The 22,619-nt window shown below is 42.2% G+C and overlaps 2 protein-coding genes across 7 annotated transcripts in view; one reads left to right on the forward strand and one right to left on the reverse strand.

Annotated features, from left to right (window-relative positions):
• The window catches only part of LOC110495439 (uncharacterized), a 75,657-nt gene extending 63,699 nt beyond the window's left edge, over positions 1–11,958 (forward strand). For all 6 annotated transcript variants that reach the window (XM_090207843.1, XM_090207840.1, XM_090207842.1 and 3 more), the window contains exons 23-42: positions 26–55; positions 157–192; positions 543–602; positions 701–778; positions 904–939; positions 3,592–3,645; positions 3,918–3,986; positions 4,155–4,220; positions 4,395–4,422; positions 4,533–4,586; positions 4,687–4,721; positions 4,827–4,949; positions 5,102–5,261; positions 6,184–6,248; positions 6,390–6,518; positions 6,626–6,658; positions 6,791–7,474; positions 7,605–7,802; positions 7,921–8,036; positions 8,223–11,958. In XM_090207843.1, the coding sequence (XP_090063969.1) occupies positions 26–55; positions 157–192; positions 543–602; positions 701–778; positions 904–939; positions 3,592–3,645; positions 3,918–3,986; positions 4,155–4,220; positions 4,395–4,422; positions 4,533–4,586; positions 4,687–4,721; positions 4,827–4,949; positions 5,102–5,261; positions 6,184–6,248; positions 6,390–6,518; positions 6,626–6,658; positions 6,791–7,474; positions 7,605–7,802; positions 7,921–8,036; positions 8,223–8,436 (2,268 nt within the window). In that variant the 3' untranslated portion in view covers positions 8,437–11,958. The remainder of the gene's footprint in view (positions 1–25; positions 56–156; positions 193–542; positions 603–700; positions 779–903; positions 940–3,591; positions 3,646–3,917; positions 3,987–4,154; positions 4,221–4,394; positions 4,423–4,532; positions 4,587–4,686; positions 4,722–4,826; positions 4,950–5,101; positions 5,262–6,183; positions 6,249–6,389; positions 6,519–6,625; positions 6,659–6,790; positions 7,475–7,604; positions 7,803–7,920; positions 8,037–8,222) is intronic.
• On the reverse strand, positions 11,885–22,619 carry LOC110495442 (reduced folate transporter). Its single transcript, XM_021570683.3, has 6 exons — positions 22,276–22,619; positions 20,778–21,437; positions 18,295–19,096; positions 17,185–17,377; positions 16,865–17,006; positions 11,885–16,750 (listed from the first exon to the last, which is right to left on the reverse strand). The coding sequence occupies exons 2-6, from the start codon at positions 21,048–21,050 to the stop codon at positions 16,547–16,549; spliced, it is 1,614 nt and encodes a 537-aa protein (XP_021426358.2). The 5' UTR covers positions 21,051–21,437; positions 22,276–22,619; the 3' UTR covers positions 11,885–16,546.

The following is a 22,619-nucleotide window of genomic DNA, read 5'->3' on the forward strand; positions in this document are numbered from 1 at the left end:
CTTATCTGTCTCTGTCTCGTTGTAGTTTGATGGAGTTCTTGTGAATCAAGGACAGGTGAGAATTTGACTCGGCAGACAAGTCACTGTTACTCTACATGCAGTTTTATAATGTCTTATGTTTTATAGTCACCCTAACCCTTATTTCCTTTTCTCCAGGGAGGACCAGGTCTTCCCGGCCGGGCAGGATTCCCAGTATGTATCAGTATCACACTGCCAATGAACACACAGTGGAGTGGAGACATTTACCTTGACTGTTTCTAAAGATATATCACAGTTGAAACACACCAAACGGACAGTGTTGTTCTAGATGTTTGGTGGAGATTGCGGCAAAAACTATTTTATAACATGTTAATGGATTTTTTAATTTTATATATATTTCAGTTGAAACACCTTAATAGTGCTCCCTAATATTTCAAAAAAACAATGCTGTACGGCCTGCTAGTTGTATGTTGAAAACTGTCTAAAACATGTTAATGGAACTCTCTTTTAAAAATATACACACACAAGGTTGTTATTTCTACTGATCACAACTTCTTCTGTAGGGGCCTATGGGACCAAAGGGAGATACAGGAGAGCCTGGACAGCCAGGATACGCAGCTAAGGTCTGGTAATAACTTAATTCATTCATATCTTGTTTTCTGTACAGTACAGGGAAAATTGCATGAAGTATTGACATGTCTCCACCCTGTGTCCTGTCCAGGGGGAGAAAGGAGAACCTGGTATTATCATGGGGCCTGATGGAAGACCCCTGTACCTGGGAGGGCTGGGGTCTCAACCGGTGAGAAAAACCACACACGAGATGTATAGTTGGTAGAAATACTGTATGTTATTATGCTTGTCCATCTCTTTTATATGTGCCATGCAACATAAAATGTTGATACCCTTTGACCTCTGTGTGTGCAGGGAGAGAAGGGACTCCCGGGACCTGAGGGACCTCCTGTAAGTACTCTCCTTTAACAGTGACATGCTTTGTTTCTGATTAGCCATCGATAACCATGGATGTACTGTACATAGTTCTCCGTTTCTATAGGGTCCAGCTGGTAAATGTATATTGTTCTCTGTATCTATAGGGTCCAGCTGGTAAATTTATATTGTTCTGTATCTATAGGGTCCAGCTGGTAAATGTATATTGTTCTGTTACTATAGGGTCCAGCTGGTAAATTTATATTGTTCTGTTACTATAGGGTCCAGCTGGTAAATTTATATTGTTCTGTTACTATAGGGTCCAGCTGGTAAATGTATATTGTTCTTTAACTATAGGGTCCAGCTGGTAAATGTATATTGTTATTTTACTATAGGGTCCAGCTGGTAAATGTATATTGTTCTTTAACTATAGGGTCCAGCTGGTAGATTTATATTGTTCTGTCTCTATAGGGTCCAGCTGGTAGATTTATATTGTTCTGTCTCTATAGGGTCCAGCTGGTAAATGTATATTGTTTTGTTACTATAGGGTCCAGCTGGTAAATTTATATTGTTCTGTTACTATAGGGTCCAGCTGGTAAATGTATATTGTTCTGTTACTATAGGGTCCAGCTGGTAAATGTATATTGTTCTTTAACTATAGGGTCCAGCTGGTAAATGTATATTGTTTTGTTACTATAGGGTCCAGCTGGTAGATTTATATTGTTCTGTCTCTATAGGGTCCAGCTGGTAGATTTATATTGTTCTGTCTCTATAGGGTCCAGCTGGTAGATTTATATTGTTCTGTCTCTATAGGGTCCAGCTGGTAAATGTATATTGTTTTGTTACTATAGGGTCCAGCTGGTAGATTTATATTGTTCTGTCTCTATAGGGTCCAGCTGGTAAATGTATATTGTTTTGTTACTATAGGGTCCAGCTGGTAGATTTATATTGTTCTGTCTCTATAGGGTCCAGCTGGTAGATTTATATTGTTCTGTCTCTATAGGGTCCAGCTGGTAGATTTATATTGTTCTGTCTCTATAGGGTCCAGCTGGTAGATTTATATTGTTCTGTCTCTATAGGGTCCAGCTGGTAGATTTATATTGTTCTGTCACTATAGGGTCCAGCTGGTAGATTTATATTGTTCTGTCTCTATAGGGTCCAGCTGGTAGATTTATATTGTTCTGTCTCTATAGGGTCCAGCTGGTAGATTTATATTGTTCTGTCTATATAGGGTCCAGCTGGTAGATTTATATTCTTCTCTGTATCTATAGGGTCCAGCTGGTAAATGTATATTGTTCTTTTACTATAGGGTCCAGCTGGTAGATTTATATTGTTCTGTCTCTATAGGGTCCAGCTGGTAGATTTATATTGTTCTGTCTCTATAGGGTCCAGCTGGTAGATTTATATTGTTCTGTCTCTATAGGGTCCAGCTGGTAGATTTATATTGTTCTGTCTCTATAGGGTCCAGCTGGTAGATTTATATTGTTCTGTATCTATAGGGTCCAGCTGGTAGATTTATATTGTTCTGTCTCTATAGGGTCCAGCTGGTAGATTTATATTGTTCTGTCACTATAGGGTCCAGCTGGTAAATGTATATTGTTCTTTTACTATAGGGTCCAGCTGGTAGAGTTATATTGTTCTGTCTCTATAGGGTCCAGCTGGTAGATTTATATTGTTCTGTCTCTATAGGGTCCAGCTGGTAAATGTATATTGTTTTGTTACTATAGGGTCCAGCTGGTAGATTTATATTGTTCTGTCTCTATAGGGTCCAGCTGGTAGATTTATATTGTTCTGTCACTATAGGGTCCAGCTGGTAGATTTATATTGTTCTGTCTCTATAGGGTCCAGCTGGTAGATGTATATTGTTCTGTCTCTATAGGGTCCAGCTGGTAGATTATATTGTTCTGTCACTATAGGGTCCAGCTGGTAGATTTATATTGTTCTGTCTCTATAGGGTCCAGCTGGTAGATTTATATTGTTCTGTCTCTATAGGGTCCAGCTGGTAGATTTATATTGTTCTGTCTATATAGGGTCCAGCTGGTAGATTTATATTCTTCTCTGTATCTATAGGGTCCAGCTGGTAGATGTATATTGTTCTGTCACTATAGGGTCCAGCTGGTAGATTTATATTGTTCTGTCTATATAGGGTCCAGCTGGTAGATTTATATTGTTCTGTCTCTATAGGGTCCAGCTGGTAGATTTATATTGTTCTGTCTCTATAGGGTCCAGCTGGTAGATTTATATTGTTCTGTCTATATAGGGTCCAGCTGGTAGATTTATATTGTTCTGTCTCTATAGGGTCCAGCTGGTAGATTTATATTGTTCTGTCTCTATAGAGTCCAGCTGGTCAATTTATATTCTTCTCTGTCTCTATAGGGTCCAGCTGGTAGATTTATATTGTTCTGTCACTATAGGGTCCAGCTGGTAGATTTATATTGTTCTGTCTCTATAGGGTCCAGCTGGTAGATTTATATTGTTCTGTCACTATAGGGTCCAGCTGGTAGATTTATATTGTTCTGTCTCTATAGGGTCCAGCTGGTAGATGTATATTCTTCTCTGTCTCTATAGGGTCCAGCTGGTAGATTTATATTGTTCTCTGTCACTATAGGGTCCAGCTGGTAGATTTATATTCTTCTCTGTCACTATAGGGTCCAGCTGGTAGATTTATATTGTTCTCTGTCTCTATAGGGTCCCTATGGTCCAGCTGGTCTAAAGGGAGATATAGGCATGCCAGGTAGACCGGTAAGTATCTCTGTTCAGCTATTAGCCAAGTGGTGGTGCTCTGTAGCTCAGTTGGTAGAGCATGGCGCTTGCAATGCCAAGACAGTGAGTTTGATTCCCAGGACCACCCATATGTAAAAATATATGCGCACATGACTAAGTCGCTTTGAATGAAAGTGTCTGCTAAATGGCACTGAAGTGTGACATAGAAAGAATCCAAGTGTGCTATTTCCCATTCAGTATTAACATGGTGATGGACTGCTGCTGGATGTGAACCAGTGTGTTGGTTACAGGGCCGTCCTGGGTTGAATGGTGTCAAAGGAGAGAGGGGGGATTCAGCGGGAGGGACTGGAGGATATGGAGTAAGTATGACTCCGCTGGTTGGTGATTGATGGGATTCATACATGAAAGACTGTTGGGATGCAACCCAGAGGTCAGCATGTCAAATCATTCACAAAAGCAGTGGTATGGTTAGACCGTCATGACCCAGACAGGGCATCAGTTTAACCCAGATTGATCCATGTTTTTAGGGTCCTCCAGGACCACCTGGTCCACCCGGACCCCCCGGGCCAGCAGTACCTCTGGACAGGTTCAATGTGAGTAGATGTCTGATCCAGTATTGTATCTTTCCCAGACGTTGGTGTTGTGAGTTATATGCTGTAGTCCGTCAGGTTGTTAAAACCCACTAATGTGGGTTTACAAATTGACAGGGTCTCTTTCCAAGGTACAGTAGTGTAACTCTTCTCCCCTTTGTTCTGTTTCACACTCAGAGGGATGATGTCTCACGGTTATATCCTGGTAAGTCAACTCATTCTCATTGGCCAGTCCCACACCATGACATAGAACGTTACATGTAAAACGATGTCATGTGTTGGCTTACATGTTGGCCTTTTCCCCCCACCCATCAGACTCCAAAGGAGACAAAGGTGATCGTGGAGTACCAGGAATACCCGGGGTACCAGGTACAGTAAAACCAGCTAGTTATTTACCTCCGCTGGCCTTAGATGTACTAACACACGAGATTGAGCTGATTGAACTCACGTTCTATCGTCTCCACTCTAGGTCTCACGTCCAACTTTGACATCTACACCTTCAAGGTAAGTGACGTAACGACAAAGGAGCTCTACACTCACAACCCGCCACGCGTCTGTATGTGTTTGACGTGAGGTCAAATGACGTGGTGTGTGTGTGTGTCCCTGCAGAGGGAGATGAAGGGAGAGAGAGGAGACTCAGGGATGAAGGGGGAGAAGGGCGAGCCAGCCGGAGGATATTATGGCGGAGGTTACGGTGGACAGGGTGGTCAACCTGGACCTCCAGGACCTCCGGTAAGAATAACCACTGAACAACAACAGCCATTTATTTTACTGCATTCTCCACGTTTTATCAGTGCCTTGCATCAAAAGACATGTGGAATTGAATTCAATTAGAAAGTTTTAATGAACAAGACAAATATCTAATCTGATCTATCGATCTCCAGGGGCCAAAGGGAGAGTCCATCATCGGTCCTTCAGGGCCCCAGGGCCCTCCAGGTAACTCAGGAAGAGGGTACGAAGGCAGGCAAGGGAACCCAGGCCCACCGGGGCCCCCCGGACCTTCAGGATCATCCTCCTCACCTGGAGCCTACAGGCCAACACAGAGTGAGGCATACTCTCTCGCACACACACTCATACATACAGTACATACATACATACAGTACATACAGTACATACATACATACAGTACATACATACAGTACATACATACAGTACATACATACAGTACATACAGTACATACAGTACATACATACATACAGTACATACATACAGTACATACAGTACATACATACAGTACATACAGTACATACATACAGTACATACAGTACATACAGTACATACATACATACAGTACATACATACATACATACAGTACATACAGTACATACAGTACATACATACATACAGTACATACATACAGTACATACATACAGTACATACATACAGTACATACAGTACATACAGTACATACATACATACAGTACATACATACAGTACATACATACAGTACATACAGTACATACAGTACATACATACATACAGTACATACATACAGTACATACAGTACATACATACATACAGTACATACATACAGTACATACAGTACATACATACAGTACATACAGTACATACATACATACAGTACATACATACAGTACATACAGTACATACATACAGTACATACATACAGTACATACATACAGTACATACATACAGTACATACAGTACATACAGTACATACATACATACAGTACATACATACAGTACATACATACAGTACATACAGTACATACAGTACATACATACATACAGTACATACATACAGTACATACAGTACATACAGTACATACATACATACAGTACATACAGTACATACAGTACATACATACATACAGTACATACATACAGTACATACATACAGTACATACATACAGTACATAGGCAGGAACACAACCTTCTGGTGACATGAAGTACAGTAGCTCCTTGGTTAACAGCTTCAATTAATGTGATATTTTTACATCTCAGCCATCAGCATCCCTGGACCTCCGGGCCCTCCTGGCCCACCTGGAACTGATGGACACTCCTCTGGGGTGAGTCTGTTAACCCCTCCATTCCTAGTGTAGGGTCTAGGAGGTTAGGGCCTGTTTCTGGACTGGGCCTCACTGTGATGATATATACACCCCTTCCAGGATGTGGCATCATTTAGCTCCTTGTCGTCCACATTTGAACAGGTGATGGTGCTGAGGTCATATGACACGATGACAGCCACGGCCAGACGACAGGCAGAGGGGACGCTGGTGTATCTGGTCGACCAAACAGACTTTTACATCAGAGTACGAGATGGCTTCCGGCAAATCCAGGTGCAGTGTTTACCGGTGTAATGGATGCAAGCCACTATATTTATAAAATACAACACCTTCATCCTTTTTAATGTTTACATGATTAACTTGGAAGTTTTACCTTTCAGCTTGGACCATACATAGCTTTACCCCCTGACCAGGTAAGTCATTGGAAATGTGCACTTGAGAAATGCTGACAAACTATTGTGACAGTGAAGGAATCACTTAAGGAAGTTGTTAATCACATTAGTGAATCTTATTGACATGATTTCTCTGCCTGTATCCATCTGAAGGGCAATGAGGTAGCAGCTGTCGACCCTCCTCCAGTGGTCTACTACCAGCCAGACCATCCCTCTAACTCGGCCACAGAGCAACCCCCCAGACAGCTAGACCCCCACGAGCCACAGCCTGAGGGACAACACCCTGTTCACCCTGACCCACGTTACTCGACTCACCCGGATCCACGCTATCCAGCCCAGCCAGATCCACGCTACCCAGCCCAGCCAGATCCACGCTACCCAGCCCAGCCAGATCCACGCTACCCAGCCCAGCCAGATCCACGCTACCCAGCCCAGCCAGATCCACGCTACCCAGCCCAGCCAGATCCACGCTACCCAGCTCAGCCAGATCCACGCTACCCAGCTCAGCCAGATCCACGCTACCCAGCTCAGCCAGATCCACGCTACCCAGCCCAGCCTGATCCACGCTACCCAGCCCAGCCAGATCCACGTTACCCAGCTCAGCCAGATCCACGCTACCCCTCACATTCAGACCCCAGATACCCCTCACACACTGATCCACGGTACCCCAGTTATACAGACCGACAGCACAACCCTGACCCTGTTCAGCCGGTCCAGCCCCAGCCAGCCCCTGTCCCACAGAACCCAGTTTACACAGACACCCGCTACCCTGTAACCCCACAACGCAGAACCAGACCCCCTGAGACCCCCAGCCACCAACACACGTCAGGCCCAAGCGTGAGTAGCCAGTGATTTAAATGTCATAAATGTAACCTGAAAACATGCCACTGCTGAAATACTTCTGGTTGTGGATGTGATGGGAAGCACGTTTTTAAAAGCAGACTTTTCTTCTTCGTTCCTTCTGCAGATTCACCTGGTCGCCCTGAACGCCCCCCAGGGGGGTAACATGCGGGGTATCAGAGGGGCAGACTTCCTGTGTTTCAACCAGGCTCGGGCCATCGGGCTGAAGGGAACCTTCCGGGCTTTCCTCTCCTCCAAGCTCCAGGACCTTTACAGCATCGTCCGCAAGTCAGACAGAGACCGCATGCCCATCGTCAACCTAAAGGTACTATCGGCTAAGACTGAGATGCATTTTCAGCTTCATTCAGAATCCCAGTATCATTCCATATCATTTAAGTAATTGGCAGCAACCGTCCCTAACCATTTGTCTGTCCCCTCTATAGGACGAGGTCCTGTTTGACAGTTGGGAGGCCATCTTCAGTGACTCAGAGGGCAGAGTGAAGGACAATGTACCCATCTACTCCTTCGATGGCAAAGACATTTTCACAGACGGCACATGGTGATAAACTACACTTCTACATATCACTCACTATACACAAAATATCAAAACCTCTCTTTTTACAACACCCATAAGGAGGCATTGATAAGTTATGTAAAGATAACAGCTGAGAAAGTGAATGGAAGCAAAAATATGATGATTCATCCCTTCATCTCGTTCTCTCCCTTATTCCCTCTCCTCACCCAGGCCAGACAAGATGATATGGCACGGTTCGACCAGCAGGGGGCACGGCCAGGTGGATAACTACTGTGAGACGTGGCGTATAGGGGAGCGTGCGCTGACGGGCATGGCCTCCTCTCTACAAGAGGGCCAGCTCCTCCAACAGAGAACCAGCAGCTGTCACAGCTCCTACGCCGTGCTCTGCATCGAGAACAGCTACATCGGACAGTTCAAGCGATAGGACTGACCGACCAAACGCACACACACACTACAGCCAGATCAAGAGATAAGCCTAATGAAACACCCACACAAACACATCAGCCAATCCAGGAGGCCTAACAAAACGTACCTACCAGTGGAGGCTGGTGACTTAAATAAATAGGAGGATGGTAGACCCAGGGTATAGGTGTGGAACGCACGGGGACAACAAAGTGTGTTTCAAAAATCGTCAATGACTAATTATTTTAACCTAAAGCATTTAATAAAGCCATTTATAGTACACTATTATGGGTAATGGGAATGAGGGCTACTTACAGTGTTGGAAAAGGACCACAGCAGTGATTGAATGAGGGTATGAGGCATGAGTTGAGGTGTTCAGAGGCTTGACCAGTGCAGGACAGGATTTGCCTAAAAAGACAAACAATAACACAACACACTACACAGTTAGACAAAAGGGCTAAGAATGAGTTAGTCCAAGCAAGGAGTAAAGTCATTGATGTGTAATAATGTGATTGTGTTTGTGTTTGACTCGAAATACAGTAACGAGAGAAAATTGATAGGGGTACTCAGTGCTTGGAGAGGAAACATTCAATGTGCCAGTGGATGAGCGAGCACATAAGACATGGATTCAGTTCATGTCAGGAGATAGTTGACAATGGTAGTGGAGTGATCATCACCTCTTAATAAGGGAACAGGAGGGGACTTAGCTGGAAATACAAATAGCAGATACATTCCATTACAGCTGCGCCGTCATAGGTTATGACAACAAGTTTCTCTATGAAGTTAAACTCAGACATCTCAAAATTCATTAAGTCAAACACAGACTGCGGCGCATCTCGCCCACTTGACACATCAAAGTAGCCCAAGAAACGTTCCTAATTAAAGCCCTGATCATCCACATACCTGACCATAACTGACAACTGCAAGCAGACTGGTGGCACGATAGGTCTCAGACCCCCTGGGGCCTGGAATTTTTCCTTATATGGTAACCTAACTAGGAAAACTCTGGACCCTATAAAGTATGCCAGTGATGAATTAGTTGTAAAAAAGGTTAATCAGACTGAAATATAGTCTCGTTTTCATCCCATACAGCATGTCCGATTTCTAGCGTTTAGGTGTGCCTAGGCTGCTGCAACATTTATGTCATGAGTTTTTACTTGTGTCTGTCCTGAGTGGTTGTGTTCTTTGCTAAATAAATCCCGGAGGAAAGTAGAAAGCTTACTTGAGTGCACGCGAAAAAATGTGCTGTGTCAACCTCTCTCTTTAATCGAAATGTTTATGGATGATGCGATGAAGCTATCAAATCATTCTGAATTGTTTTCGACATCCTAGAAAAAACAAGTCAAAAGGTCGATATGTTCAACAAGTAAAGCATCCTAACGTGCAATTACCTCTGCAAGCTCCTTGTAGTTGCCCTTGTTGGCGGGAATTCCCCCTCTCGTCATGTCCTCTATCGATGCAGCTTTTCCCCAGAAGCTTGAATGTCGGCATTTATATTCTCCCTGCTTTTGTTTTGCCGTTTAGCTGAACGATCGATGTTCTTCAGGTCACTGTACCCACCTTTTGACCAAGGCTCAGACTTTCCCTAAAGCAGGCAAGGCCAGCAATACAGGCAGCTTGATGTTACCAGCTTTACTTTTGATACCAGTTGGTATTGAACACCCTCACCTTTTCATCTTTCTTCATGAAACTGATCTCAGGCAGTGGTCGACCCTCCCTTTTCCGTGTACCCCAGAGAATGAAAGGGGTTCTTCAACAAAGTCCACAAACTGCTAACTTCAGTAGCTAGCTAACTTGAAAAAATGTTAAATCAGTTGCACTAGCTGGGCACAAAAATTAAGTTCTAAAACCAAGAAAACAATTTATATACCTCTTCTGTCTCCTGTCATTTGAAAAAAAAAAAATTGAATTGAATAAAATACCAAAAATGCTCAACTATCACTGTTCACTCTTAATCTCTATCCGACAATGTCACCAAGCTTCTCAACACATAGAATCCCCATAATGCTCTGTGGCACAATCCCAATACAACACACTGTTTGTTCTCTGATCCTAAAAGCTTTGATCGGTTGGAGGATTTCCTCCGGAAGTGGTCATAATTACCATGTATGTCTATGGAAGGGGGTGAGGTCTACAAGCCTCCTAGGTTTTGTATTGAAGTCAGAGGAGGATGGAAGCTAGCTGTCCTCTGGCTACACCATGGTGCTACCCCAGACAGTGCTTTTGAAGTTACTGTAGACCATCATTGCAAAACAGTGTATTTTAATCAATTATTTGGTGACATAAGAATATATTTAGTATAGTTTTATCTAAAAAGTATAACTTGAATGTTTCTAATGTTTAAATTTTTATGAAATTTCAGTGAGGATGGTCCTCCCCTTCCTCCTCTGAGGAGCCTCCACTGATACGTACACACACAATGGTGCTTTGTATATAACAGCTACATTCCCCTTCTCAATACACTCAGTCCAGCTGGCCAAATAGGACCACATATCCATAATATGGGGTTGATCAAGAACAGCGACAACCAGGCTAAGAGATGGACCCCCTCCAAGCCACCCCCTTTTTACACTGATCGCAGCTGACTAAACAGCCCACCCCGACCCCCTGCACATACGTCTAAATCGCTGTTCTGTAAACACCTCAACACTGGTTTTCAGAGTTTGTATTCATTCCACTTCTCCTTTCACTGTCCACTTCAGAAAGCCATGTTCATTGGGGGTTAGATAAGACTATCACAATGTACTTTTTTTTTTTTGTGGTCTTACCCTCAAAAGCATAATACCTGCACTGTAGAAAGTCTATAGCCTTTTAACAGTTTGCCCTAGAATCAAACCACACCTACAGATTAAACAGGACACATTCTGTTCTGAGTCCAACAAGCTAATTGTTGCAGTATTGTACATGAAATGTTTATTATCCAATGTTGTAATTTTTTTATTCACTTTACATTGTTGTAATCAGTACATATAACCAGTTTTTGAAGCACTATCTATAACATTGTCGTAAATGTTGGATGGTTTTATTTTGCTAGGGGACATCAAAAGAGAACAGGATATTTAAAATGTTTTGATAACAAAAGGAGTATTTATTTTGCAATTTAACATTTTGTCAAGTAGTTTTAACATTCACACTTTTCAGTAATGTACTCCATGGATCTATGTATTGACAGAGGAAGAGAGATGAGTCTGGGCCAAGAATCATGACATTTTGTATCAAACATCAAATGACAATGTTTTTGTTTTGCAATGTCCTTTTGCGTTTCAAAATTATCAAAAAGTGCTCTTAAGTGTTTTTCATGTCTATGCACTGTGATGGAAATTAAATAAGGCTTTTTATCCAAAATCCAAAGCATTGCAGCTCACTGAATTAACCGGTGTATGACCCTGATGAAGAGTTTTCTGAGGTGACATGTACTGTGCCATTTCTCTCAATGTCATCAATGTTTATTGCAAACAAACAAATGCTACATTGTTTTTCCAAACTGATTTATTTGTAAATCAAAAATAAAATGTTGACATGTCTTTTTTTTACAGCAACAAAATAGGTTCACAGTCATTCACCCAAAGTGTATATTTTCGGCATTGATTGAAGTCAGTGTGACAATAATAAACATGAACAATTCTGACAGTTAACATTCCAAAGCTTATCCTATACTGAACTCGTTGGCTAGTATACTGCACGGCATATAGACCATTAGGTGCAATTAATCTCATACCTTTGTATTTGTTTATGAGGCCATATGACCATGTAAAAATCATTGTATACTCTACAACCTCATCACTATATGCTGAAACCTACCTTGAGATATGACCTTTAAAAATCAATTAGAGAATAGTGCCAAGTTCAAGTTGCATAGCATTCTCAAGTTAAGTGCTTGTATTGTTCACACATCTTTTATTCACCCTACATGTAATTAATAGGCACTCAAACTACTATAGTCTATATTCTGACATGATTTCTCAGTTTTGTAGTAAGATGGTCCTAAGACTACTCAAGGCGACAGGAATTCAGCAAACCACTTCCTATGCACAGCAATTAAATTAAACTAAAGGTAACTTCAATAAAAAAAATTGGTTAGGTGTAATCTGCATTTATGGGCGTACTTTAAGTATGGTACACATTTAGAATGTAAAGGGTACACCAGATATGAGTTCCCAGAGTTGTCAGATTCCAAAGAATAAACATCGGCCTAAAATATATTTACATTTTTCAACTTCATTTTGCATTTTTATTTCCTGTGACAAACGTTTAAGAAAACCCAATTTCACTCTTATGCACAGATAAATAAATTGTTCCATTAAAACAGTAGTTCCCAAACTGTGGGATGGGATGCAGAAAAGAGAACGGACCTATACATTTTTCAATAATAGCCTATAATCTGAGAATTTACAATCAACAAAATAAAAGCTAGACAATCAGGCCTCCACTGATGTTATGTTGGTGCATAAGAACACCAACCATGTCAAAATGCATAGAATTGTATGAAATTTGCTTACAAGCAAACAAAATTTCAGCTCCATGGCAAAATGCATAGAATTGAAGGAAATTGGTTTTAAAATTGCAAAAATGTTATTTCAGCTCCATGGCAGGATGTGGAATTGCAGGGGATTAGCTTTGAAACGGCAAAATATTGTGTCCGCTGCCAAGATCATATTTTGTATTTATGCTTTGGTCTGTGTATGTTTGTTTTTTACCACTCAACCCTTATGGTGGGTGGAGACTCAAAACACAGCTCAATTGGTGGGTCACGAAGCAAAAACATTGTGAGAACCCCTGCATTTAAACAATACAAAATAGCTCATTCGAAAATTCTGGAAAATAACATGCAGAATAAAGGTCTGCCAGCTCATTGCTAAATCCTCAAAACTCATTTGCAGTAGTTCATAACAACTATACTCCAGTTTACACATTCACATTCATGTGGGCTTCCTATTACAAAAGATGACAATGAACATATGATTAGCACTGCTGGGGGAGAAAAGACAAATCTGCATGAAAACATTTCAACAAAAATAGGGAAGAGTGGGGTAGGTTGAGCCATCCTTGTTTCTAGGAAACCCTACACAAAATGTTATAATTTGACCAAATATCTCGGAAGAGGGTCATCATTTCATGGAGTCTGAAGGAAGAAACCACATGAAAAAAGTAAAGTAAAAAAGAAAAGATTTTCAGCAAGTCAAATTATTTTATGTTATAGAGGTTTCATGATGCTTGTATCTAAAGCAAAGTAGATCATTTTAAGATTATTCTATACATAAGCATGAAATTTTTGTATATGTGTGTGCTAATATAATCCAAATGTTTGCCTTGGGGTAAAAGTTGAGCCAATTGAAGTGTTTTCTTCCCAGGCAAAATGCAAGGCATTATCGCTGGGATATGAGGTAACAGGGCCTGGCCAATATTAAATATATATATATATATATATAAAGTACAAAGTGTTTGTTAGGAGCCTGTGTTAAAAAGGTGCTTAAAATTATTAAAAAGAAAAAGCAATTGTGTTCAGGAAATAAAGATAGATATTTTAAAAAGGTATTGGTAATATTTCATTCAGTAGAGACATTTCTATGCGGCTTAACTTGCCCTATTCCGTGAATTAAGTTACCCGAATCCCGGGGTAAATTGTGCCAAGAGACCACTTTTTTCCCCCAGACAATCTATGTTTTCAAAACTGTAAAGTTTACATGAATTTTGATTATTTCCAGGGATACACAACATCCTGAAATATATGTCGATATCTTTGTTAGAAAGAATACAATATATCTCGCAGTGATGCTGAACGTAAAAAATGGCTCAACTTACCCCACCCTCCCGTAAGCAAAACTATACACAAAATGGTAGCTAAAACACTTCCTGACACAAGGTGCATTGAATTACTCACTGGCAGCAAGCATAACTTGTTCTCTTCTGGCCTACCTGGTTAAATAAAGGTGAAATCAAAAAATCCACTGACATGGTTAGTTTGAAGGCCCTAAAACAATTGGCATCTGCTTTGTTCACAAGCAATCGCTGATTAAACCTAAGACAATGGGAGTGTAGTGAACATACACACAAAGGGCTTCGTTTAGAAAATATTTTTACACTTCAGAGAAAAATCTTCAGGAAGATTCAGCAGCCCAAAAATGCATCCTGTCATGTGTCTACTTAATCTAAAGCAATGCTAATGTGATCACATAGTAATCATGATCCTGTGGGGCACACCTCTCTCACTGGAGGACTTCTGTACAGCTAACAATAGACACAGATTCAAAAATATGGTTTTCGCTAATCAATACAATTGCAGCAACTGTCGACAATTCCTAATGATCGCAAACAGTGAATCATTTGCTGAATATAAACAGGCTATTGTTCCATCAGTAGAAGAAGTAGTCCAGTAGAATTAGACTGTTTCTGTAGATCATTTCCTATTGGTCCCCTCTACTTGAGATTATTATATTCTCAGTCAGAGTTACGAAAACAAACATGCTTTAACATCAGGGAACATATGATTACCCTGTATTTGGAAACCTCTGAACATAATCCCCCGTGGATAACACCATTTGGGATGTTTCTGGGATAAGAAGAGCAAAGCAGCCACTACATAGTACATGTCAACAGTCTCTCTGAGAACATTAGGCTGACAACTAGGCCCAAACTCTGACTATTAAAAACAAAACACTGTTTGAGTGAGAAGTAGGGATTGGTCTAAAGCCAAAAAATAAAATTCCTTAAATTGACCTACTACAGTAGCTATATGCTGGTCTGTTGTACTTCGAAACAATGTTGAGGCAGGTTGCTTAGGATGTAAACCTTCCCAAAGAGCCTAATTCATTCTCTTAGAGGTGCTCCCACAATGTGATTTGTACCGCATACAAGGTCATGTATTGCTACTTACAGGCAGTGGTGTAAAGTACTTAAAAATACTTAAGTACTACTTAAGAAGTATCTGTACTTTACTATTTATATTTTTGACAACTTTTACTTCACTACATTCCTAAAGGAAATAATGTCCTTTTTCCTCCATACATTTTCCATGACACCCAAAAGTACTTGCTACATTTTGTATGCTTAGCAGGACAGAAAAGTGTTCCAATTCACACACTTATCAAGAGAACAACCCTGGTCATCCCTACTGCCTCTGTTCTGGCGGACTCACTAAACACAAGTGCTTAATTTGTAAAGTATGTCTTAATGTTGGAGTGTCCCCCTGGCTACTGATGAATAAAAAAAATGCAATTGTGCCATCTGGTTTGCTTAATAAGTCATTTGAAATAATTTATACTCTTACTTTTTAATACTTAACTTTATTTAAAAACCAAATACTTTTAGACTTTTACTTGAGTCATTTCTATGAAGGCATCTTTACTTTTAATTAAGTATGACAAGTTGGTACTTTTTCCACCGCTGCATACAAGACCATTAGGCTCGATCGAGTGAGCTTTTCTTTATATATTATCTTGTAGTAATGTAGGTGGGCCCTGCCTGTAATTCTTTAAAAACATTGAGAAAAAAATATGTATTCCATAATAACATCCTTTTGGTGAACTGAATACACGTTGGATATAACAGATAAGGCACTAAGGGCTGAGAACAGTGACTGTTCACTAACATTGGTAAACTACACTCCCCCAACACATCCAACGAAGTGTCATGAGGTCTCGACTCACCTCTAAGTCTCATCTGTCCTTGTGCAGTCGTGTGGAAGCCGTAGCGAGAGATTCCGAGACCGTTTAGACCACTCAAAGTCAGTGTAGGGGGTTTAGGTGTTGATGTAAAGATGACACAATGTTCAAGGGTTAGTTAAAGATTTTGGCAAGGAGACCCTTTATCTACTTCCACACAGTCAGATGAACTCATGGATACCATTTTTATGTCTCTACATCCAGTATGAAAGAAGTTAGAGGTAGTTTCGCGAGCCAATGCCAACTAGCGTTAGCTAGCGCAACGACAGGAAGTCTACAGGGACAACTTGCATGCTAGCTGTTCCGATAGACTTCCAGTCATTACGCTAATGGCAGTTAGCAATTTGGCTAACGCTAGTTAGCAAATTCCTTCAAACTGCATGCAGATACATAAAAATAGTCTCCACGAGTTAATCTGACTCTGGGGAAGTAGATAAAGGGCTTCACTGCCAACATTCCAGAATATTCCTTTCAGGCCTTCACGTTGTTCCCATTGGACAGAGGTTCCGTCTCTGAGGGGTTTGATGGTACGGAACATAGCTCAGTGGGCGTGGCCTGGTCTGTGTCCCCTCCCCCTCCTGCCGATTGGTTCCTGTAGTGGCGAATGATGACCAAGGCAGCACAGCCCAGGTAGATAACCGTCAGCAAGGCAAAGTAGAAGAAGTAGACCAGAAACTATTGGAGAACAGAACAACACTCATTAGAAAACATATGGTGTTCCCATATGGGTGACGTCAGCTTGCAGGAAGTCGTCTGAGCGTGGTCGTAATCAGAGTGTGTGTGACTGACCTGGGAGTGCACGTCTAGTCCCAGACCCTTCTTGTCAGAGACGATGAGGGTGATGATGGTCTTCAGAACGGTCGCCAGGAAAGTGTTGACCCCAAACACCAGGGCACACAGCTCCTTGGTGAGCGACGAGGCGATCTGGAAACTACAAACACCACAACAGGATAGTAGGCAGATTAAATGTACAGCCTAAAGTAAGAAAGACGTGACAGTTCTATTTGACAATGCATTCATACACTGTACACGTCTGAACATGAAAATCCCCAAAATCCCATTATATGTATACAACAACGTTAAATAAAAGTAGACCTAAGGAAACGTACATGGCGATAGGCACGAGGAACTGGTAGAAACCCTTGAAGAGGGAGTAGGCCACATAGCAGACCCATATGTTGCTGGTGGTCCCCATGAGGAGCAGCAGGCCAGCCTGCAGAGCCGTGATGATGCCAATCACCAGCTCAGACCACAGGTTCCAGCGGATCTTCACGAAGCCCGCTGCAAACGACGTGATCGCACCTGGGACAGAGTAAACGGGGTAGAGTTAGTCGAAGAAGATAAGCTGACTAAGTTAATGACTGAGTAGGTGATTAAGGCTTGGGGGAACTTCATTTAATAAATGCTGTGTGTGGACTCAGGGTCACAGTTTGACATTATCATTATCAAGGCAAACAGAGGGGATTGCTGGTTCAGTAAGCCTTTATGTTATTATTATGCATCAATAAAATAATTATACTAAATGACTATGGGGAGCAGCACATTGTCTGGCGTCATCTCCATCATCTAAACCATTGTTTAGATGATGGACATCAACATCTATCAACATCTAAACCATTGTCATCTTCCACACCTTTCAACAGAACGTGACTGTTTAGTCTTCTGTTGTCTCACCACATTCTGCTTCATGGGAATTCCTCTTCCTAGATTGATGGGCTTTGTATGTCTCCTGTCCTTGTCAGCTGTTTAGGTCATGTAACTTCAGTCATAATTAAATAATTGGAGAGGGGTCAGTCTAAAACAGTGTTTCCCAACTCCAGTCCCAACAGTGCGCATTTTTGTTGTGGCCCCGGACAAGCACACCTGATTCTACTTGTAAACTATTGAATCAGGCGAGTTAGCCTGGGGCTACAACAACGTGTGTTGTTGGGGGTACTGGAGAACTGGAGATGGGAAACCCTGGTCTAAGACAACTCATTTGACTGAGAAAATATGTACCTTGAAGCATGTTGCCATGGTGCGCTCACTACTACCTCTGCCAACTGCTGTAGGGGTGTTAATATTTTGTAGGAATCATTGACTTGGAGAACACAGGCTCCAACCCTGTCAGACAGTAAAGACCCAGGTGAATGCTACACATTGGTCATTAAAACACTTGTATACCTGGCTTTGGAGGGCCTTTGTACCCAGACTAAAACCTAGGGAAATGGATCCCTCACCCAGTAGTGTGGAGACAGCCTCCACCCCTCCGTTGTAGACGTGTTTGTTCTCCGTGGCGGGGTACACCTTGTTCCACAGGACATGGACGTACAACAGCACCAGGTAGTAGCCAGCGGAGTTGAACACCCACCACAGGCTCCACAGTCTCAGGCTGGGCCTCTGCGGCACGTTCCTCAGCTCCTTCAGCATCTGAATAAACACAGAGTCCCTCCAGGAGGAACCAGAGCTGAGAGGGGCCAGGGAGGGTGTGTCACCTAAACCCAAGCCCGCTTCGCCCTGCTTCATCCTGGCCAGCTCCGACTGGGCGGCAGCCTGCTCCTGGAGGTTCCTCTGGGCAGCGTGGTGGGCCCTGTTGAAGAACAAGGACCTCTTGGGCCAGGGCAGGCAGCAGGAGAGCACCAGGCCGAAGGACACCAAGGCCAAGGAGACAGCACTGAGCGTGGCGAAGGAGAGCCTGCCTACAGATATCAACACCTGGCCCAGCACCGAGCTGGCAAACACCCCCATGAGGACGCAAGAGCGTGAGTAGCTGGCCACGCGTTGGTAGAGCTCTGGGGTGACCAGGGAGAAGATATAGGAGGAGTAGGCCACGCGTGCTGCCATGGTGATGCCGTAGAAGAACTCCATGAACTGCATCTCTAAGAGGGAGGAGCCCAGGAGAAGGAGGAGCCAGATGGCCACGTGGCTGAGGCTGGAGAGGACCAGGACGGGCTTGTAACGCAAGACGTCTGTCAGGAGGAAGACTGGCACCAGCACCGCCATGTAGGAGTAGGACAGGATCGGGTTGATCTCATTGGTCACCTGGAGGAAGAGAATGGCGGGTATGAGAGGGGGAGACCACATAGAAGAGACAGAGGACTACGTGGTATCTAATTCTCCTTGTAAAAAGTTGTTGTAGCTGAAGGCTCTATAAATGTGCCGGCAGGTGTTCTCAAATTGCATATTTAGGCTAGTTTCCTGTGAGTCCTCGAACACTGACAAATGCACATGCCTCATATGCTGTTCAGAATAACCTTGTCGCTGTGCTGACACCTTTTGCCAACGCAACAACGTTAATCCCCCTCTACAGGAAATGAGGGGAGCAAAAACCTTCACTGATCCCCTTCATTTGAACTAATGCTACATTGTAGGCAAGGACACCTTCCAATGAGACTGCAGACGTCAGGCCATTAGGTTCATTAGTTGATACTGAGCCAGACAAGCCTACAGTAACCAATCAGAAAAAGACTCCTAATTTGTAGGAATGTGAACTTTGACCATACTGAGGAGGGGTTACTGCACTCACACTGATAGCCTTATTACAGTCCAGTGGGTTCCATGACTAAGGAACACTGGTTCAATTACTTTAGGATTGAGCGGTTGTAGTTCAAGCTCCTAGTATAAATTCAGATGGAACACGTGTCAGCTGATATAGCTTATATCAGGGTCGCCATTCTATGTGACATACAAGGCTATAGCCTCCAGCGCAGGACATTGCCTTTCATATCCCTCAAAATCAATTGGGCCTCAGGTTGAACTGACATGCCCTGGCCTTTAAATATATATATATATATATATCATTTTCTTTTTACATGTAACCTTTATTTAACTAGGCAAGTCAGTTAAATAAAGGTTAAATACATTTTTTTTTAATTCAGTAGAAGACCGATAGCAATAGTTGACACGACTAACAAAATACTTGTTTACTAAGCAAGAGTGAAGATAAGTTTCTCGATCCTTCCTACTAGTGCTCCAAAAGTATTGAATTCACATCGTAATCAAAATATTGACGTGCAATATCCATATCGCAAGAGATCCATATTGCAAGAGATCCATATTGCAAGAGATCCATATTGCAAGAGATCCATATTGCAAGAGATCCATACTGCATGCAATATTTTGAAACGTGTAATGGACGTTTTTATAGTTTCCGCCATTGTTTTCTCCTCTTGCGGCTGCTTCCCACCAAGCGGTGCAGTTCCTCCTCCTTGCTGTTAGATTCACTGTAAGTTCACATGCTATTCTGTTAGGTCAATGCAGTCAACTAATCGTTCCAAACAAGAACGATGCCGCTTTCCACTTTGGTTCTTAATAGCGATGGAAATCTAAACAGTTACATATCGGGATATTATTTGTGACATATATATATATATATATATATATCATATATATCATACCACTGACAATATCGCCAATTTGTTTTCAGCACTTTTATTTCCATGACTGATCAAAACTCATTTTCTCATGGCTCTCTCTTGTCCCTCTGCAGCAGACATATGGTGAGCAATATGTTTGGAACATCGAATCACAATAAAATCACAGTATCGAATCGCAATATTTTATATTTTATTTCACCTTTATTTAACCAGGTAAGCTAGTTGATAACACCTTTATTTAACCAGGTAGGCTAGTTGAGAACAAGTTCTCATTTACAACTGCGACCTGGCCAAGATATCGGCACCTAGGTATCGTATTGTGAGGTCCCTGACTGTGCATCACTGACCTGTTCCCTGGTGAAGTTCTTCTCCATGCTGAGCAGGTTTGGTGTTATAAAGGGCTCCCCAGGCTTCAGCTGCACCATAAACCCATAGAAACACAGGAACACCACCGACAACTCCCAGGTCCGGGCGGTCTTGGTCTGGCCGTCTGAGGGGTCCTCAGGTGGGGGAAGAGCCATCTCAGGGTCAGGCTCTCCAGGGGAGGTCTCCTTCAGGTCCAGTTCAGCCTCTTCCTCCACAGCCCTGTCCCCACTCACCATAGCGTCTTTGTTCACCATGGTAGTGGCCTGACAGTGGACACTGGAGTCCCAAGTCTACGTCTGACTGTATCAAATGACTAAGTGGTATTGCTATAGTGAAGAGGCTTGCTATAGGAATTTTCATAGAAACCAGAGAGTAGGGCCTAAACCTTCAGATTCAGATGTTCTAAGCAGACAAGTAGAGATTCCTGTTAGCACTATTCCCTTCCACAGAGGATCCAGTGTTACACATTACAGAGGGGGTGAGAGGGAAACCTTTCACAATGACGAACATGGCGGTAAAGTGCTACCTGCAGCTATTTTCATACTGTATGTATGAGAGAAGGTCAACCTTTGCTCCATTCCATGGATTAACAATGATTGAAAGCAAGCTAGTTTACAGCTGGACCTCTGGTCATTGTGAACCTGAAAAATACAAGAATGTTTGCAAATAGTCATTCAAAGTTTGTTTTCTGACAAGAGTGCTGTATTCTTCATTATTTTGTGGGATGGTGCTCAACCAAACTCCCTATGTCCAAAGCTGTCCTTTCCCGGGCAGGGACATCAAATCACACGTATTGTAGTAACAACCATGGTAAACAACGACCCAAACAGATCTGAGCTGTCAGGTCACGAGTATTATTTGGGTGCAGTCAGTGTATTATAATGTTGTTGTTCTCTGTTGGACTGATTTACTAACCTGGGGTTGACACGCTCCAAAAATAGATTCACAACGAACGACTTTTGTAACGTCTACCTCTAGACCAGCTATTGCATTTCAGTTTACCATAGTTAAATAGCTTTGTAATTGCAATGCATGCGAGACCCGACATAGTTACTTTAAAAAGTATTCGCTAAAACAGGGGTGCAACTTCTGCACGCATGGCTGGCACGAGCGATATTCAATGTTAGCTAACTAGTTACGTTAGCTAACCAGATTCCAGTCTGGAAAACCTAACGTTAGGTAGCTAAGCTTGTCTGGAAGAGGTAGCTGAGCTTATTTTGATAAACCCCTTGCCAGTGAACAATGTCAGAGAGCTAGCTACAGCTAACATCAACTAGCCTAGACAATTTAGCTAACGTTAACTGTCTACAGTAGCTGACATTATCTAGCTAATATTAGCTACATCATGCGAGTTAATATTGTATTTTTGCAGGGAACATTGGTGAACTTGTTAGCTAGCTGAAGTTGACACCAATAATTGGGTTTTAAACAATGTACATACAACTTTATACATTGACAAGGAAAGTAGGTAAAACCTACCTCTAAATTCTTCCCCGACTGAACTCGTGTGCGCGCTGTTGTCCAGTTGAATGCATTTCTGAGAGCAACTGAGTCTGTGAGATTTTGCAAGGAACTATGGGGGCTGTAGTTTCTGTCGGTTGAACGGAGCTCATCCAAAATGCACCTTAAAATGTATTTAGTCAATTAACATTAGTATATCACTCAATGATCAATACTTTTCACTAGTTTCAATATCAATGGCCAATAGGCTACATAATGTATTCCAACATATTAGGACATAATATCATATTTAATGAATAAAGACAAACACCCTACACAAAACATAGAGCATTCTACTGAGCACGCAACTGAACATTGCCCCA

This window comes from Oncorhynchus mykiss, chromosome 18, assembly GCF_057628025.1.
Source record: "Oncorhynchus mykiss isolate SJ-2025 chromosome 18, ASM5762802v1, whole genome shotgun sequence".
In the NCBI taxonomy this organism is placed as follows: domain Eukaryota; kingdom Metazoa; phylum Chordata; class Actinopteri; order Salmoniformes; family Salmonidae; genus Oncorhynchus; species Oncorhynchus mykiss.

Excerpts from the sequence above, each read along its gene's own strand:
- LOC110495442 (XM_021570683.3), bottom strand. The coding sequence starts at position 21,050 with ATGGTGAACAAAGACGCTATGGTGAGTGGGGACAGGGCTGTGGAGGAA. Across the intron at positions 19,097-20,777 it reads AGAACTTCACCAGGGAACAG|GTGACCAATGAGATCAACCC; the intron begins GTCAGTGATGCA and ends CTCTTCCTCCAG. Across the intron at positions 17,007-17,184 it reads TTCCTCGTGCCTATCGCCAT|TTTCCAGATCGCCTCGTCGC; the intron begins GTACGTTTCCTT and ends TGGTGTTTGTAG.